Genomic DNA, 20922 nt, shown 5'->3' on the forward strand with positions numbered 1-20922 from the left:
TCCACAAGCAACTTAATGGACTTTTTAGGGAACATGTTTTGATATTCTGCATATGAGTTTCTATTCTGGGTAAAGGCAGATGTTAGCTGCTAAATAATGGAGTCATAGAGTGAATTACCAGTTTTAGGTAGTTAACAATATTCCTTAGAGATCAAGGAATTCAAAACATTCTTTATTATAATTAGTTTTCTAAAAGTTGATGTTAAATGTGTTATTGTTTTTATGCATTGGTACTATAGCAGCTACCGCAGTACCAGGTGAATACTAATGATATATATTTTGATACATTTTTATAATTAAAGATACTAATTTTATTCTGCAACTGTTTCTCATTTAACTAACCTAGGAAGTTCAGTTTCCCAAATCTGCATAATAACAGCAGATTGATATTCACTTATATAATAAAGTAAATGTGTAATTATAATGGCATTATTGAATTATGCTGACAGTATTATAATTTCCTAATTTGTGAATGGGTGGTATGATTTTGTAAGTCACTTATTTGGAATTTGAAACATGTCTCCTAGAGAAACAACCTACAGATGGAAGTTACATTTTAACCAACAGCTCACAAATGTATGCATGCATTCTGAGTCACCTCAGTCGAGTCTGACTCTTTGTGCCCCTGTGAACTGTAGCCCACCTATGGACTGTAGCCCGCCAGGCTCCTGTCCATGGGATTCTCCAGGTAAGAATACTGGAGTTGCCATGTTGCCAGTGGCAACTGCAGTATTGGAGCTGCCAATACTGGAGGGTTGCCATGCCCACTTCCAAGGGATCTTCCCAGGGATCAAACCTGCATCTCATATGTCTCCTTCATGGCAGGCGGGTTCTTCACTACTCACAACACCTGGGAAGCCCTGCAAATCAAATGTGTAGTTACCCTAAAAATATATCAGAAACACTGATTACTGATCACAGAAACTCGGCTAGTGCTATAGAGTGTTGTATCTCAAACTCTTACGGGAAAAATAATTTAGGGTTCTAATGTAGAGCACATCTGCTCCCTTTAATATGATCATGGGGCCCAGAGGGCTCTCCCATGAACTGGAACAGGGGCTCTGATGATGAAGAGGTTGGAATTGGGAACAAGGAACTGAAATCAGGAAAGTGCTCTCACAGCTGTGACCTCCTGGCTGGGTGACACCCCCAGGACTCTTATGTGTCCTTTACTGACTCTCTTGCTGCCTCTTATTTTCATCTAGGGAGCTGTGTTTCAAATGATTATTTGGTAAAATGGCTCTTCAGAATTTTATCCACATTCAGCTTGTGGTGGTGGTTGTTAGTCACTGAGTCATATCTGACTCTTTGTGACCCTATAGCCTTCCAGGCTCCTCTGTCCATGGGATTTCCCAGGCAAGAATACTAGAGTGGATTGCTATTTCATTCTTCAGGGGATCTTGCCAGCCCAGGGACTGAACCTACTTGGGAGGTGGATTCTTTTTCTTTTTTTTAATTATTTATTTTAATTGGAGGATAATTACTTTACAATATTGTGATGGTTTTTGCCATACATCAACATGAATCGGCCACAGGTGTACATATGTCCCCCCAATCCTGAATGCCCCTCCCAAACTCCCTCCCTACCCTATCCCTCTGGGCAGGTGGATTCTTTACCACTGAGCCACCTGGAAAACCCGTATTCAGCTATAGGGATGGTTTATACATAATAATTAAGGTCTCAGATCATGTCACAGAAACCTCTTTAACTTATGTCTCTGAAGTGTGCTTCCTTCAGCCCTAGCCCTTCAAAAATACTTGTCAAGGCCAGACTGAACCTCAGCAACTCTCACTACCTTTACCCCACTTTAATTTTCTCTGTGCACAGCTGTTAGTCCACCGCCACTCTCACTGTGCCATCTACTCTCTAACAAGGTTTTCCCCATCTTAGTCTCCTCTTCTGCGGAGTGTGAGTCTCTGGAGGGCAGAAATGATGTCACTAGCTGACTCACTGGAAAAGACCCTGATGCTGGGAAAGATTGGGGACAGGAGGAAAAGGGGGTGACAGAATGAGATGGTTGGGTGGCATCACTGACTCAATGGACTTGCGTTTGAACAAACTCTGGGAGATAGTGAAGGATAGGGAAACCTGGCGTGCTGCAATTCATGGAGTCACAGAGAGTCAGACACAACAAGCACTGAGCAACAACAATGAACAAGCTGGCTATATAATGGAGACGATTTTACCCTTTTGTTCTATTACTCTGATGGAAATAAAAGCATTCGGGATTCTTTACTATATACTGGCAGTTCATAAATCAAGAGAAAAAACTTTCTGGGTTTCTAAATATTTTCTGTAACATATCTTCCCCTGCTTCCCGCATGACAGCTTCCTATAGTCTAAAGTTGATCTATAGAGTAGACATCAAATTTACTGAAAAACTAACCTTTACGTGCTTATTGAAATATTCATGCATTGTTGTCTATTGAACACTTAGGAAAGAGAGTTGACTAAGATCTCAAAATATGCTGATAAGAGGCACATGACATATCTGTTACTCTGTACTTTATAATATAAATTGTGGTAGGTTTGTAACACATTCTTCTTCTGCATTATTTATACTGAATGGCATGGTACTGAATGAATAGTTTATGTAAAACACACATACACACATGTTTCGATAACCTTTGCATGGACTTAAAGTGGTTCTAAGAATGCTGAGCAACATAAAAGTCAACTCTTCTACTCCATTTACTGCCTTTTAAATCTCAGCTTTATCTGTGATGGTGTGGTAGAAAGAGTGGTCTAGTGGTTTCCTCTACTTTTTCAATTTAACTCTGAATTTGGCAATAAGGAGTTCATGATCTGAGCCACAGTCAGCTCCCGGTCTTGTTTTTGCTGACTGAATAGAACTTCTCCATCTTTGGCTGCAAAGAATATAATCAGTCTGATTTCGGTGGTGACCATCTGGTGATGTCCATGTGTAGAGTCTTCTCTTGTGTTGTTGGAAGAGGGTGTTTGCTATGACCAGTGCGTTCTCTTGGCAAAACTCTATTAGCCTTTGTCCTGCTTCATTCCTTATTCCAAGGCCAAATTTGCCTGTTACTCCAGGTGTTTTTTGACTTCCTACTTTTGCATTCCAGTCCCCTATAATGAAAAGGACATCTTTTTTGGGTGTTAGTTCTACAAGGGCTTGTAGGTCTTCATAGAACCAACCATTCAACTTCAGCTTCTTCAGTGTTACTGGTTGGGGCATAGACTTGGATTACTGTGATATTGAATGGTTTGCCTTGGAAACGAACAAAGATCATTCCGTCGTTTTTGAGATTGCATCCAAGTACTGCATTTCGGACTCTTTTGTTGACCATGATGGCTACTCCATTTCATCTAAGGGATTCCTGCCCGCAGTAGTAGATAATAATGGTCATCTGAGTTAAATTCACCCATTCCAGTCCATTTTAATTCGCTGATTCCTAGAATGTCGACATTCACACTTGCCATCTCCTATTTGACCACTTCCAATTTGCCTTGATTCATGGACCTAACATTCCAGGTTCCTATGCAATATTGCTCTTTACAGCATCGGACCTTGCTTCTATCACCAGTCACATCCACAGCTGGGTATTGTTTTTGCTTTGGCTCCATCCCTTCATTCTTTCTGGAGTTGTTTCTCCACTGATCTCCAGTTGCATATTGGAAACCTACCAACCCGGGGAGTTCCCCGTTCAGTATCCTATCATTTTGCCTTTTCATACTGTTCATGGGATTCTCAAGGCAAGAATACTGAAGTGGTTTGCCATTCCCTTCTCCAGTAGACCGCATTCTGTCAGACCTCTCCACCATGACCCTCCCATCTTGGGTAGATATCTGATAGAGTGCCTGATGAACTATGGACAGAGGTTCATGACATTGTACAGGAGACAGGGATCAAGACCCATCCCCATGGAAAAGAAATGGAAAAAAGCAAAATGGCTGTCTGGGGAGGCCTTACAAATAGCTGTGAAAAGAAGAGAAGTGAAAAGCAAAGGAGAAAAGGAAAGATATAAGCATCTGAATTCAGAGTTCCAAAGAATAGCAAGAAGAGATAAGAAAGCCTTCCTCGGCAATCAGTGCAAAGAAATAGAGGAAAACAACAGAATGTTAAAGAGTAGAGATCTCTTCAAGAAAATTAAAGATACCAAGGGAACATTTCGTGCAAAGATGGGCTCAATAAAGGGCAGAAATGGTATGGACCTAACAGAAGCAGAAGATATTAAGAAGAGGTGGCAAGAATACACAGAAGAACTGTACAAAAAAGATCTTCACGACCCAGGTAATCATGAAGATATGATCACTCACCTAGAGCCAGACATCTTGGAATGTGAAGTCAAGTGGGCCTTAGAAAGCATCACTACAAAAAAAGCTAGTGGAAGGGATGGAATTCCAGTTGAGCTATTTCAAATCCTGAAAGATCATGCTGCCAAAGTGCTGCACTCAATATGCCAGCAAATTTGGAAAACTCAGCAGTGGCCACAGCACTGGAAAAGGTCAGTTTTCATTCCAATCCCAAAGAAAGGCAATGCCAAAGAATGCTCAAACTATCGCACAATTGCACTCATCTCACATGCTAGTAAAGTAATGCTCAAAATTCTCCAAGTCAGGCTTTAGCAATACATGAACCGTGAACTTCCAGATGTTCAAGCTGGTTTTAGAAAAGGCAGAGGAACCAGAGATCAAATTGCCAACATCTGCTGGATCATGGAAAAAGCAAGAGAGTTCCAGAAAAACATCTATTTCTGCTTTATTGACTATGCCAAAGCCTTTGACTGTGTGGATCACAATAAACTGTGGAAAATTCTGAAAGAGATAGGAATACCAGACCACCTGACCTGCCCCTTGAGAAACTTGTATGCGGGTCAGGAAGCAACGAACTGGACATGGAATAATAGACTGGTTCCAAATAGGAAAAGGAATATGTCAAGGCTGTATATTGTCACCCTTCTTATTTAACTTCTATGCAGAGTACATCATGAGAAACGCTGGACTGGAAGAAACACAAGCTGTAATCAAGATTGCCAGGAGAAATATCAATAACCTCAGATATGCAGATGACACCACCCTTATGGCAGAAAGTGAAGAGGAACTAAAAAGCCTCTAAATGAAAGTGAAAGAGGAGAGAGAAAAAGTTGGCTTAAAGCTCAACATTCAGAAAACGAAGATCATGGCATCTGGTCGTATCACTTCATGGGAAATAGTTGGGGAAACAGTGGAAACAGTGTCAGACTTTATTTTTTGGGGCTCCAAAATCACTGCAGATGGTGACTGCAGCCATGAAATTCAAAGACGCTTCACTCCTTGGAAGGAAAGTTATAACCAACCTACATAGCATATTGAAAAGCAGTGACATTACATTGCCTGCAAACGTCCATCTAGTCAAGGCTATGGTTTTTCCAGTAGTCATGTATGGATGTGAGAGTTGGACTGTGAAGAAAGCTGAGTGCCGAAGAATTGATGCTTTTGAACTGTGGTGTTGGAGAAGACTCTTGAGAGTCCCTTGGACTGCAAGGAGATCCAACCAGTCCATTCTAAAAGAAATCAGCCCTGGGTGTTCTTTGGAAGGAATGATACTAAAGCTGAAACTCCAGTACTTTGGCCACCTCATGCGAAGAGTTGACTCATTGGAAAAGACTCTGATGCAGGGAGGGATTGGGGGCAGGAGGAGAAGGGGACAACAGAGGATAAGATGGCTAGATGGCATCACTGACTCGATGGACGTGAGTCTGAGTGAACTCCAGGAATGGGGTCACAAAGAGTCGGACATGACTGAGCAACTGAACAGAACTGAACTGATTATTTCCTGAGAGCTCAAGTTATGTATACTGCTATATAGATTGATATGTTATAAAAGAATTCTATCTGATAAAGAGGCAGATAGTTGAACTAACAAGTCTGCCCTGCTTTTCAACAGTTCTGTTTGCTCACCCATCTGCCACTATCAAGAAGATTATTCTGTTGTGCTTTTTAAAAACTTCTTTGCCTCTTCATCTGTCCTTTTCAGTTGCCTGTTATTATGTGGCAAGATATGTCTATTTATATCAGTTATTATAGGGAAAAAATTTAGAAATATCTTCCAGGTAATTTTTGCTGGAAGACCTCCAGCAAAGAATAAATCAGAGATCTTATTCCTTGATTGACTGCCATACTGCTTTCAAATGTAATCATGGTATTACCCTTAAATGGAATATTTTTTCCCTAATTTTCATTTGAAATTTGTTTTTCAGAAATTTAGCAATTTGAGGATAGTCATAACTCAGGTTGATTTGAATCAATTTGTTTCTGCAGTTCAAAGAATAAAATTTCAAATGCCTGTATAAGCTTCTGTGGTACTAATGGATATCTGATGGACTCTTTTAGGAGACATCCCCTTACATCTTAACATAAGGGAAGCCTCAGATACAGGCCAGCCAATTGTGTTTTCACAGCCTGAAAGTGATGAGGTAAGTTATATTTATAAATATGTTTTTAAATTTATTTTCACAAGATATATACTTTTTGATATATAGAAAGAAGGTTGGGGAGATCAAGTTTGTCTATTTGGAATGCATGTATTAACCAAAGATTAGTTAACTTATTCAAAGCTTCTTTAAGTTACTATGAGGTAGACATACCAGTGCTGATTCTGAATTACCAGCTGAACAGGCCCAACTACAAAGAATCATCACCCAACCAGTTTTCTCCTGATGAATATGAACAGTGGAAATTTGTAGAGTTCTTTTCTTGCTAGCTAGCAATATCTAACTGCCTGAAGTTATTTTATTTCAGTGTTAGAAGTTCAGCTGATTGTTGAGGGAAGGAAACCAAATATAAGAAAAAATTGAGTTGAATGTAGGAAAACTGTATAAACCTTTAGAGATGGGATTTTCACTGCATTTATTTTAATAAATATGATTGAGGAGGTGAGGTGGGAAAATTAATAGTGTTTCATTATCTAATATAATTTGGGGTACAGATAGATTTTTCAAAGCCTGCTGAAGCTTACTGCCTTGAAGTGTAAGCTCTTGTCCAGTCACTGAGTTGTGACCAACTCTTTGTGATCCCTGGGACTGCAGTATACCAAGCTTCCCTGTCCTTCACTATCTCTCAGAGTTTGCTCAAATTCATGTCACTGAGTCAGTGATGCTATCTAACCGTCTCATACTCTGCCACCCTCTTCTCCTTTCGCCTTCAATCTTTCCCAACATCAGAGTCTTTTCCAGTGAGTTGGCTCTTTGCATTAGGTGGCCAAAGTATGAGTTTCAGCATCAGTCCTTCCAGTGAATAATCAAGGTTGATTTCCTTTAGGATTGACTGATTTGATCTCCTTGCAGTTCAACGGGCTCACAAGAGTCTTCTCCAACACCACAGTTCAAAAGCATTAATTCTTTGGGGCTCTATGGTCCAACTCTCACATCTATACATGATTACTGGAAAACCCATAGCTTTGACTATGTGGATCTTTGTCAGCAAAGTGATGTCTCTGCTTTTTAATATGCTGTCTAGGTTTGTCATGGCTCTTTTGTTTTATTCTTTTTAAAATAGAAATAAAATCATATGTGTATGATTTTATTATATATAATAATTTTATTATATATACAATATATATAATAATATATAATAAAGTCATATATATCTCTTCTTTCCTAAGTAGCAGTTGCTGTTTATGTTAGAAAGTGAGCCATCATCTGGTGCATCAGTTTTAATGTAATTCTTACACTCCTTTGCCAAACAGCCTCAATCAGTCCTCTTAGCTTTTCTCTTTTTTTTCCTTACCAGATAAGTGTGGCTTTATAGTACCGTTATTTTGTCCACCCATAACTATTCTCCCTTTCATTCTAGTTTGCTTCCTCTAATCCTATATGAACTGAAAGACAAAGGAGCCAGCCTTTGTTAGAACTGTGAATACAATAAGGGCAAAGCTGACAACTAGAAGTCTAAGATTGGTCAAGTATATTCATTTTGAACTATCTCTTTCAGGACCCAGAGCTCCTTTCTCTTTCTTAAGGGTCGACAGCTATGGTACAGGTGATTGAGTTGCTGGGATGTGATGTCTAAGTAAACGTACTATTGTATATATCCTTGTTTTTCCTTTCTCTGCCTCTTATTTAGTAATAAATGTTAAATTTCCTTTTCAGTCTTTTCTTTGAAATCTTTCAGATAAGCAAAAAACGTAACCTTTTATTGCTTTCACAACTGAAGCATGGCAATCTCATCTACTGTAAGTGTACTTTATGCAGTGAATGAAAAGTTGTATGAAAATTGAGGGTTTTGAAAGTCACATACTTTTAAATGCCTCCTGAGAGCAGCCTATTTAAAGATATGTAGTGGTGAATCCTTTTCAATAAGAATAATTGTCTAGTAGTTTATTTCAATTATGAATGTAGGTTTTAAAATATTTTCCCTCCTGTCCATTATTTTTTTTCTTTGAGATTCTCCAAAAGCAAAAACATTTCAGAAAGTTAAAGGAGTGTAACATAACAGAGAATATATAGCAGCCATCAAAAAGCAATATGATTTAAAACTCTAAACAACAGTGTTTGTAAAGGTTTTTGGTTACATGTTTTTTAAATCTCATTGACACTTACGTAAAATTAGATCTGTTATTTTACTGTTGCTGGCTGACATTTATGGTAGTGTGAGCAAGCTACCCCTTTGTGGTTTAGGCTAGACTTAATCTGGTGAAGTCTCCGCTAAAACTAGTGAGAATTTCATGCACCACATTATCAACCTTACATGTGAAGACTTCTGAGCAGTTTTTTAAGATTCAGACATGTCCATAAAAAGAGATTTAAAAAATGGAGCTTTGTATTTATTTTGTTTCCATGGAAGTTATTGTTTCCTACCCTTAGATTGCAGACAGTCATTGTTATTAACCATCTTTCTAACAATAATAGCAGTTATAGTATGTTAGACACTGTTAGGCATCTATATACTTTCAATGCTCACAACAACTTAATACAATGTATAAATAGTTTTCATTTTGCAGTTGATAAAACTGAGACTCGTAGAAGCTAAATAATTTTCCCACGGTCACAGAACTGATAGATGCTAAGATGTGATTAAAAAACAATTCTTTTCCTTCCAAATGTTGTCCTCTTTTCATTAGTCGCTCAGTCGTGTCCAACTCTTGCGACCCCATGGACTGTAGCCCGCCAGGCTCCTCTGTCCATGGGATTTTCCAGGCCAGAATACGGGAGTGGATTGCCTTTTCCTTCTCTAGTCACCTTCTGAGTCCTCTACTAATAGCTATGATTTCTTCAGTTCCTTCTAAGAAGTGAGTACAGTACTTGAGTGCATTAAATACAATATAGTCTCTTAATTTGATTCTCTTAACACATTTGTGAGGTATGTTTGATAATCTCCATTTTTCAAATGAAGAAGTAGAGATTCATTCGCAGTAAGGAATCTGTCCAAGATAGTACCCGAGGCTATTTCCATACTCAGCTCTGGAACTGTAGGCGTGCATCCTCTTCCCAAGGCAGTATCTGCTTCCCTTCTCAATTAACTGCAAGCTTGCTTCAGTGTCTATCGTGTATATTTAGGCTGGCTTTCAGTTCACCTCCTTTTCATATTACAGAGATCTAGAGAAGAGGAGTGGTCCCACCGGTGTGCACAGTGGCAGCCATAATACAGAGGATCTTAACCTGGGTTTGAGAATTCCCCTGAAGTTATATCCAAAATATATGAATGTGCATTTTTCTGGGAAATTGAACAAGAGATTTACTAGATTCTCAAAAGGTCTCTGCATGAAAAGCAAAGCATTAATCAGTATTAGCCTGGGATTTCATTACCAAAAATGCTACTTTATTTATTAATTTTTTTTAAGAATGCTACTTTCTAAGTGTGACCTTAGATAAGTTCCCTCATGTCTCTGAACCTTTCTCTCTGTCTGTAAATTGATATCATAATGAGAAGGATTAAATGAGATGATAATGTGAAAATATTTTGAAAAATGCCAAGTAGAATACAGCTATGAGTATTTATATCTTGTGAAATGTCCTGTGAAAGTTGTCATGGTACTAATTGTCTTTCCTCTGCCCTTCATCAAAGGGTTGACCCCATTTATGCCCTTCCCCTTACATAGCTTCAGGTAAATGTCACTCTTTGGTGAAATCTAAAAATCAGCAGAATTTGAATCATAAGATGAGGATAGAGTTCTCAGCCTCAGCATTAAAGGTTTTATTAGGACATTAGGAATTCCTAGACATTAGGAAACTGTTGTTGAGTCCTGGAATCAGGATCCTTCTGATGACTTTTATGGTGAATCTTACCTTCTAATAATCCCCTTCCCTTTTTCCCTGTGAACTTAAGTGGAAATCTGCTCTCAGAAGCTGGTCACAGCCATCTCAACAGATTCTGCCATATGCATGGAAGCTTAGTGCCCATTCTACCTGAATGTCTTCATTTAAAGAACGAAGGAAGTGTTTACTTGCAAGTGTGATAAACTTCTATAAAAATTAATGGGATGGAATATGTCAAATTATTTGTTAATTGTTAGCCCTTTAGATTGACACTTTTCATTGTTAGCTTTTAGGGGTTTGCTACAGGCAAATTTATTAATAAATAAAAGTTTCATCTTTAGCTTTTTGTCTTCTTTCTAATTCCTCCTTCTTTTATCTATCTTTAATTAGTCCCTCCTCTCAGCACCAGGTTCCAGGGTTCTCATTCTCTGTCCATAAAATATTCTAAAATTAGGCATTAGGAATTTAACTCTTCCAGTAATATTTAAAAAGGTAATGATTAATTGAAAGGTGTGGAATGTGTTGAATTTGAGGCATCATTGGAAAAGTTGGGAGGGGCTAAAGTACCAGTTAAAAAGCTCCAACTGGCTACTACCTATTCAACCAAAAGTCAAAACCATCTGCATATGTGCACCATGGGCTTCCCTGGTGCCTCAGACAGTAAACGCGTCTGCCTGCAATGTGGGAGACCCAAGTTCCATCCCTGGGTTGGGAAGATACCCTGGAGAAGGAAACGGCAACCGACTCCAGTACTCTTGCCTAGAAAATCCCATGGACAGAGGAGCCCCGTAGGCTACAGTCCATGGGGTAGCAAAGAGTCGGACACGACTAAGCGACTTCACTTTTTCACTATGTGCACAACTGAGGAACCAGGAGTAATTGAAGCTATAAATATAAGTAGTGTAAAATAGCCAGAGAAAGCAATAGAGGAAGGGAGAGAGAGTTGACACAGGATTCAAAACTCTTAAGTTCAATAGCATTTCTTCTGGTTTGTGTAATTATAAGTTCATTCAACTATTTCTACCTTTTACCTTTGGTTGAATCCAGGACACAGTGATGAACCTATGATTGACCATTAATTTTGTGGTTTCATTCTTTTTGTCAAGTAAAAGCCTTAATATTGGATGTTAAAAGTTATGCTGTAAAATATACCTGGTAAAGGCTTTAAAAGGTAAGTCAAAGCCCTATTGTCTTATAATTTCTACATTATAATCTCATAATCCTGATATGGAATGACTGTGTATGGAAAACTAGAACTTCACATCTTTAAAATCAAAGACAAAGGGGGAAAGCCCACCATAAAGCTCATGTACTTTGGCTGTCATCCAGTTCCTTTACTTGGTAATAACAGATTAAACAAAAGGAAGGGATTTAATTTCTTAGTCCGCAGGCAGGAAAGTTGTCCAAAAGGATATGTTAGTATGAACTCTTCAGTGAGATTGTAAATTACTTGAGGTCATAATAGTAATAATAGTAGACACGCATTTATTATTTACTTTTTGTATTACAGTACTTCACATACTTTATTCTTACCTAATATGCCCCCAAGCCCTTTGAGGTAGATGCTATTATTTTAACCATTTTACAGATAATGGAACCAAGCCTGGAAGGGTTAATTCACTTGCCCAAGGCCAGTGCTAATAAGTAATGGAACTAGGATTTTAAAGCTTACTTGTCTGACCTTAATGCACCAACTCGTTACCAGAGAGTGCTTCTGCCTCCCTTTTTTTTTATCATTACATCCCACAGATTTCCCAAAACTATGCCTTGCACTAAGAACCAAAAAGTATTTGTTGAATGATACTGCATTGGCTGAAAAAATTAAATCTCAACAGTTTTGTGGAAATTGAAACTGTTAAACTAAGCACTTTAAGTGATTTCTCAGCAAATGACAATCTAACCGTTACTTTCAGTGTGATATATTGAAAGTTTAAGCTTGGGGATAGTCCATTAAAAAGCAAAGGTTAAACGTAGCAAATTTGATTATTATGAAATCTTTATTTTGTGTAGTGAGATAGGTTTATATCTCTAATTAAATGTAAGTAAGAACTAAGAAAGTATAGAATGATGGCCTTAGCTTGGCTTAGTGTGCTTTTATTTACATAGTAAAATATTAGACTTAAATACCTAGAAAAGCTACTAGGAGATAAAAGGTGTTAATATTTATAATAATGCATGGGTGAAAATGAGCGCTTTGGACATGGCAGGGGGCCACACTTTGCAGTGTGTGGAAACTTAGTTCCCCAGCCAGGGATGGAACCTGTGCTGCCTGCAGTGGAAGCACAGAATCTTAAGCATCGGACTTCCAGGAAAGTCCTGAAAATCACACTTTCATTTTAAAAGAAATATTTCTTTATAAAGTATATGTTGTTTCCATTTTTAAGCAAAATCTGTTGTTTCTGGTGACTACAGCAGAGATCGAAACCCTTTTTAGACAGTACATTTTGATTAGAATTACTTGTATTTTGAATCTATTGTTTAATGTGTGATGTGGCTTCCTGATGGCTCAGTCAGTAGAGTCTGTCTGCAGTGTGGGAGTCCCGGGTTCAATCCCTGGGTTGGGAAGATCCCCCAGAAAAGGAAATGGCAATGCACTCCAGTATTCTTGCCTGGAGAATTCCATGGACAGAGGAGCCTGGTGGGCTACAGTCCGTGGGGTCGCAAAGAGTGGGACACAACTGAGTGAGTAACACTTTCACTTTCTTTGTGGTGTGGTGGGCTTTCCAGGTGGCTCAGTGGTAAAGAATCCACCTGCCGATGCAGGAGTTGCAGGTTCAATCCCTGAGTCAGGAAGATCCCCTGGAGGAGGAAATGGCAACCCACTCCAGTATTCTTGCCTGGAGAATCCCTTGGACAGAAGAGCCTGGTGGGAGTCCATGGGATTGCAAAGAGTCAGGCACAACTGAGCAACTGAGCACACAGCCCAGACGTGTGATGCGCTAGAGGGAGCTGGGCTTTGGAGTCAGGCAGCTCCAGCTGTGAATGCTCTTCATCCTGCTGACTTTGTGACTGAGCAGACAAGTTCAGTTACTTCATCCAAGTTGAGCCAATGGTGTTTATTTTACATATGTGAGATTGCGTGATGACTTATACTAGTAAGTACAGTATGTTCTCAGTAAAAACATATAAGGTCTTATTCATATTTTGAGAGCTACTGTTTTATTTAAAAGAATAATGTAAATGAAATTTTAACACTTTCCTGGTAAAATAAAATATAATTCACCTATTAGGGAACAAACATAGTTTTTTTCTTTTTTTTCTGGGGGTCTGACAGTATTCTGCTTATTGACATGGGTGTTGAGTTACAGAAGTGTGTTGTTTGTACACTTTCATTGCTGTGTGCACTTAGGATCCATGCATGTATTTTTAAAGAAATTTAAATACATATCACCAATGAAAAAGTAGCATTTGAAAGTACGTTTACCTGTAATCTTACATTGTCAAGGTAGATCTTTAAAGTATTAAATAAGATTACTCTGTAATTAGTTTCTTTTTAAATTACGCTGTTGTTTCCAGATCAAAAATTGACAAATATTAAATATATAACTTATAAAGAAAAGGGGTCAAATGTTTATTTATTTTTTAAAAGTTAGTAGAAAAGAAGTTAATATAGGTTGAATACGAAATTAAATCAGGTTTTTTGAGGAGACCACAAAAACTTGATAAATACAAACCCAAATATATCAATTATTAATATTAACATAAATAAGCAATTGCTCCTTTTAAAGTCAAACATTTCTGATTATAATCACTGGATCTTTTTCAAGAAGTAGAGCCAAAATGTAAGGTGTAAAGTAATGTGAAACATATATATTATGTAATTATATATGATATGTTTCAACAATGAAACAAGTAGCCTGGCAATATATATATAGACAATATACACTTAAATGTGTGTCATTGTTGTAATTAGTATAATTTAAAATTTCCTTAATGAACAGTTTTCCAGCATGTTGATTGAGAGATAACAGACATGACTGACTTTTTTTCATTCCCAACTCCCAGGGGGAAATGCAAGTAAATTTTTTATTTTAACATATAGATGTGCCTATTCTTATTCAAATTCTTTCCCCATTTAGGTTATTACAGAAATTGAGCAGCATTTCGTGTGCTATATAGTAGGCCCTTGTTTATACGTACGTGTATATATAATGCCTGTGTATACACAGATACATACACGTACACATATACACACACATAAAGGTAGCTGTGTGTGTGTATACATATTTTTCTTCTTTCTGATATAATATGTGACAACTGTTTAAGTTTATGATGTGAGTTACGAACATGGGTTTCTTTTTGTGGCACAAAATTATAATATATATATGTGTATATGTATATAATTATATGAAAGGGTGAAAATGTTACTCAGTCGTGTCTAACTCTTTGTGACCTCACAGACTGTAGCCCGCCAGGATCCTTTGTCCATGGAATTCTCCAGACAAGAATACTGGAGTCCTTCTCCAGGGGATCTTCCTGACCCAGGGATCGAACCTGGGTCTCCTGCATTGCAGGCAGATTCTTTACTGTCTGAGCCACCAGGAAAGCCCGACATAATTATATATATCAAAATAATTCTTTTCCTTTTCAAAATGCTAATTTCTAATTATGTTGTATCAACTTCGTAATGTAAATACACAGGGGTCTATATTAAACTATTTCCCTAAATGGAGGAAATATTTACTTTTGAGTGTAGTTTTTTAAAAATAATCAAGATGTGTGAAACATAGTAAACATCAAGTCAGGGTAGTTCAGTTCAGTTCAGTCTCTCGGTTGTGTCCAACTATTTGTGACCCCATGAACTGCAGCGTGCCAGGCTTTTTGTCTGTCACCAATTCTCAGAGCTTGCTGTCCATTGAGTCGGTGATGCCATCCAACCATCTTATCCTTTGTTGTCCTTTTCTCCTCCTGCCTTCAATCTTTCCCAGCATCAGGGTCTTTTCCAATGAGTCAGTTCTTTGTATCAGGTGGCCAAAATTGGAGTTTTAGCTTCAGCATCCGTCCTTCTAATGAATATTCAGAACTGATTTCCTTTAGGATTGATAGGGTAAAGTCAGGGTAAAGAAGCCTCAAACAGTTCTTTTACCATCCAGAGTCAAGGAACTGGTCTGCCTGCCTTCAAAGCCCAGCTTATCTCACACTAGCTGTGATGCTGTGGACAATACTCTTCATCTTTCTGAGTGTTGGTTTTCTTGTTTATAGAGTGGGAATAATGACAGAATTTATCCCTTACGATAACTGTGAGGATAAAATGAAATAATACTTGGCCGTTATTAAGTACTCAAGTAAATTTTAACTATTACCATTACATCAAGTGGTGCTGGTTGTAGCAGTAGTAGAATTAGTATCTACACAACTCTTAAGTGTATAAATGTATCAATTAACAGTTTTAGAAAATCTTACTATTGTCTTACAGTTACTTTTTATAGATAAGGTAGAAGAAGTAAGTAGTATTTGCATTTTAATTGTTTAAAACTTTGAAATACAAATGCCCTGACCATTGTTCTAACTGGACTGTGCAGGCTTTAGGTCAGTGTGGCCCACTTGATGCTTGGGAGCTGCTTTTTGTGTTATGTTGTACTGGGGTCGTAGAGATGGAAATGTGACAACTGATTCTAGAAATTCTTGCATGGTGCTTAAATCTCACCAGATGGAGGAGCCTGTAAGTGCTTGGTGCTGGTATCAGACACCATTCTCAAAGAGATTGATGAAAATGCTTTCCGAAGATTAACCTAGGACGGTTCAGTTCAGTTCAGTCGCTCAGTCGTGTCCGACTCTTTGTGACCCCATGAATTGCAGCACGCCAGGCCTCCCTGTCCATCACCATCTCCCGGAGTTCACTCACACTCACGTCCATCGAGTCCGCGATGCCATCCAGCCATCTCATCCTCTGTCGTCCCCTCCTCCTCCTGCCCCCAATCCCTCCCAGCATCAGAGTCTTTTCCAGTGAGTCAACTCTTCGCATGAGGTGGCCAGAGTACTGGAGCTTCAGCTTTAGCATCATTCCTTCCAAAGAACACCCAGGGCTGATCTCCTTCAGAATGGACTGGTTGGATCTCCTTGCAGTCCAAGGGACTCTCAAGAGTCTTCTCTAACACCACAGTTCAAAAGCATCAATTCCTCGGCGCTCAGCTTTCTTTACAGTCCAACTCTCACATCCATGCATGGCCACAGGAAAAACCATAGCCTTGACTAGACGGACCTTAGTCGGCAAAGTAATGTCTCTGCTTTTGAATATGCTATCTAGGTTGGTCATAACATTTCTTCCAAGGAGTAAGCGTCTTTTAATTTCATGGCTGCAATCACCATCGGCAGTGATTTTGGAGCCCCCCAAAATAAAGTCTGACACTGTTTCCACCGTTTCCCCATCTATTTCCCATGAAGTGATGGGACCAGATGCCATCATCTTCATTTTCTGAATGTTGTGCTTTAAGCCAACTTTTTCGCTCTCCTCTTTCACTTTCATCAAGAGGCTTTTTAGTTCCTCTTCACTTTCTGCCATAAGGGTGGTGTCATCTGCGTATGTGAGGTTATTGGTATTTCTCCTGGCAATCTTGATTCCAGCTTGTGTTTCTTCCAGTCAAGCGTTTCTCATGATGTACTCTGCATATAAGTTAAATAAGCTGGGTGACAATATACAGCCTTGATGTACTCCTTTTCCTATTCGGAACCAGTCTGTTGTTCCATGTCCAGTTCTAACTGTTGCTTCCTGACCTGCATACAGATTTCTCAAGAGGCAGGTTAGGTGGTCTGGTATTCCTATCTCTTTCAGAATTTTCCACAGTTTATTGTGATCCACACAGTCAAAGGCTTTGGCATAGTCAATAAAGCAGAAATAGATGTTTTTCTGGAACTCTCTTGCTTTTTCCATGATCCAGCAGATGTTGGCAATTTGATCTCTGGTTCCTCTGCCTTTTCTAAAACCAGCTTGAACATCAGGGAGTTCACGGTTCATGTATTGCTGAAGCCTGGCTTGGAGAATTTTGAGCATTACTTTACTAGCATGTGAGATGAGTGCAATTGTGCAGTAGTTTGAGCATTCTTTGGCATTGCCTTTCTTTGGGATTGGAATGAAAACTGACCTTTTCCAGTGCTGTGGCCACTGCTGAGTTTTCCAAATTTGCTGGCATATTGAGTGCAGCACTTTGGCAGCATGATCTTTCAGGATTTGAAATAGCTCAACTGGAATTCCATCACCTCCACTAGCTATGTTCGTAGTGATGCTTTCTAAGGCCCACTTGTGGTATAGATAGTCTTTTCAAAAATGACTAACAACTCTTAATGCCAAAGAATTATGGCAGTATCCCACTCAGGATATCAACTTTTCAGAAGAGGAAGGTGTAGTTTTTCTGCAGCTGGACTGGGTTGCTAGTTTGCTGAAACAGGAATTAGAATTTGAAAAACAGTAATTGCTGCTACTAAATATTGATTTTTTTTTTTCAGAAAGTCACCTTCCAAATAGTACCCTCCAAATAACTTAAAATCCTTTCTCCTCTACCCCACCCGCAATGTTCACAGCAGTATCTTCTCACTATTGAATTTCTTCATTACATTCTGTTCAACTCTTTAGACAGCGACGACAGTTTGTGAGTCACTTGATGTGTACTGGGGAGAAATATACAGCAAATAAATCTATTCTTTTCCAGGCCAAAGCCTACCTAAGGATTGCTACTGAAGTGGTAAGAAGATTGCCGCCACCTCCAGAGTCATTCCCCAAGTGTCTTGGAAATTAGCCTGGTCTTTGACAGTTAAGACCTTTGGAAATCAGCAGTGTGGTGGTGAAACCTACAGAAACAATAGCAATCATAATTATTTTCTTGTATTTCTAAAGAAATAATGTCCAGTCTTCAGATTTGATTTGCTAAACAATGACTCACAAATAAAAATTTTACATACCAATGCATAAATTAAAAAAAAGGTTTTTTTTAATGCTTAGGAATATTTTTGAAAGCTGTTGTGTGCCAGCGTCCCAGAACTGCATTTTATTTTATTGAACTATCCCCTTAAGGAATCATGAGTTAATATTACAAGCCCAACCTTCAGTTCAGGAGAGAACCATGCTCTTTCTGCAGGACGATAGAGTTAAAGGATTTACTGAGTGTAAGTATGGACCTGAGTATGGCAACTCTCCATCAGGCAGTGTGGTCTGGGTCTGAATCCTACATCTAGTACTACCTTGGACCCTTCCTGAACACAGATGAACTTCTACTTTGTCATCTGGACTAGGCTCTCCCCCTAGACTTTATGAATCTGGGTCTGGGCATGTATATTTTTAACAAAATTATAATGATTTTGATTTTTATTATAATGGCAATAATAATAATAGCTAACATTTATCAAGGGTTTTCTTGTGTCCTTATAGTTAATCTTTCATTGATATGAGTGGAGTACTGTTGTTATCTCTGCTTTAGAGATGGGGAAGTTGAGATGTGGGAAAGTTAAGTGTTGTACTGAGTGTTACTGTTCTAGCAAGTGGAGGTTTGAACTTGGGCAGTTGGATACTGGATTCTTCCTTTTGTACACCAAAGGGCATTTGTTTATTTCAAAAGACGAATGTGATTATAGTGTTCAAAATTTCTTCAACTTATTTGACCATTAACTTTTCCACCTCCCCTTCCCCTTTAGGAGTGTTTCATGAAGTTCATATTTCAAATAACACACCTGGAAAAACATCTTGTCTGGTTGAGGCTCAGAGAGAGAGAGTCAAGGGCTTCCCAAGGTTATAAAGCTGTAAATACTGATAAGAGTTTATTAGTTAATCCTCACTTATAAAGAGATGGTCTGTGACCTTTGGCAGATGCCTGAGTTTCTTTGCTCTGTAGTTAAGCAGCCAGAAAATTAGGTAAAGAGTTACATATCATTATAAACATGTTTTTGCACACTTACGTTCACATAAAAAAAACTATGCATAAATGTTTATGGCAGCTTTATTTGTAATAGCCAAAACAAAGCAAAGTTTTTCACTGGGTAAATGATTTGACAACCAGTAGTATATCCATACCATGGAATACTACTTAGTGATGAAAAAGAACAAAGTATGACTACATGCAACGACCTGGATAAACTCCAGATAATTACGCTGAATGAAAAAGTAATCCCAAAAGGTTGTGTACCATATGATTCAACTTAACATTCTTGAAATGACAGAATTATAGAAATGGAGAACAGATGAGTGGTTTCCAGGGGTTAAGGAGGAGATTGGTGATGGGGGAGGGAATTGTGTTTGTGGCTCTACAAGGGCATTATGAGAGATCCTTTGGAGGATGTAAATGTTCTGTATCATGACTGTATCCATGTCAGTATCTTGGTTGTGAAATTGTGCAGTAGCTTTACAAGGTGTTACCACTGGAGGAAACTGGTAAAGGGCACAATGAAATTTCTCTGTATTATTTGTTATAAGCTGCATGTGAATCTACAAATACCTCAAAATAAAAATAAAAGTATAATTTGAAAAAACAAACTTGTGCTGCTATATCTGAACTGAAGTCTTCTGGACCAAATTATCCATGCTAATTAAAGTCATGAATAAAAGTATTTGTGGACACACAGTAATCATCATTCATCACTCTGAAAAAGAAGAAATGACTTTAGGTGGTAGTTAGCATTTTATTCTCTTTTTGGAAGAAGGCCTATGTAGATAATTATTGAATACTTCAGAATACCAAAAAAGCAAGTAGTGGAACCAAGCTTAACCCTTCCTGGAAAAGGAATAATTTAAATAAGCTTCCAGAAGTGCCTAAAGTTGTGTACCAGAATTTAATACATCTGATGGAAAAATGAGAAAGAGTTTACTCATAAATATGTGCCTTAGAAAAGATTCACATATATAATCATCTGCTCCCTTCTCTCTCACCTATAAGTCTCTGCAGATGCTTCCAGGTAAGTCACTGAAAAAATAACTATGGTTAGAGTTTATACCCAGGTTCAAAAATGAAGGAAGGGAAAGTAGCTCTGGGAGCAGTAATTAAGCTTATTCCAGAATTTTGCCCCTGGTAGCCTTTGCTGAGCTTCAGGGAGCTGACTTCAAACAGACTACCAAGCACAGCTAGTCTGCCTCTTGCTAGAAGTAATAGTTATTTCTCATCCTTTACATTTCCATAGAGTGTAGAAAATTTCCATTCACCAGTCCAGGAGGGAAAGACAAACTCTTGATAGCTTACAGTGAGCAATGTCAGATTCCTGATCTCTGAAGATTTATCTTCAGGACCAGGGACCAGGCTTGATCACTCCAGAGCTTTTGCGTAGCAGAGTTTTATTAAAGTGAAAGAGGACAGAGAAAGCTTCTGACATAGACATCAGAAGGGGGACGGAGAGTGCCCCCACTCACTAGTCTTATCAAGGCCTTAAATAATTTTACCAGACCCACTCCGACAGCATACATCTTAAATTAACAAGATTAGAACCGTCAGGTGAGTGTATGCTCCTCAGTTCTGTCTCGTCAGAACAAAGACTTGGAGTGACAGACATTAAAGCCCTCGGCGCATCACAGCACTCGGGTCTTGGACAAACTGTGTTATAGCTCTTAGACAAATCGTGTTACACCTCTATTTTATTTAGAAGATAGCAGGAGAATTCATCCTCGAAGCATAAGGGCATACCAACCCAAAGACAGGAAGAGAAGAGAGTGGAGGAGCGTGCCAGCACGCGGGAGAGAGAGCCCTTTGGCTCCTTTTTATATGTTTTTCCCTCCCCCTGGCCTGCCCTATGCAAATTGGGCTAGCTGGG

At 38.6% G+C, this 20922-nt stretch overlaps 1 protein-coding gene across 1 annotated transcript in view; it reads left to right on the forward strand.

Moving 5' to 3' along the window:
- The window catches only part of NUBPL (NUBP iron-sulfur cluster assembly factor, mitochondrial), a 234020-nt gene extending 214363 nt beyond the window's left edge, over positions 1 to 19657 (forward strand). The window contains exons 10-11 of the mRNA XM_069559468.1: positions 6335 to 6417; positions 17844 to 19657. Of these exons, the coding sequence (XP_069415569.1) occupies positions 6335 to 6417; positions 17844 to 17930 (170 nt within the window). The 3' untranslated portion in view covers positions 17931 to 19657. The remainder of the gene's footprint in view (positions 1 to 6334; positions 6418 to 17843) is intronic.
- Positions 19658 to 20922: the final 1265 nt, after the last annotated feature.

The sequence above is a fragment of the Ovis canadensis genome, chromosome 18 (genome assembly GCF_042477335.2).
Source record: "Ovis canadensis isolate MfBH-ARS-UI-01 breed Bighorn chromosome 18, ARS-UI_OviCan_v2, whole genome shotgun sequence".
Taxonomy (NCBI): Eukaryota; Metazoa; Chordata; class Mammalia; order Artiodactyla; family Bovidae; genus Ovis; species Ovis canadensis.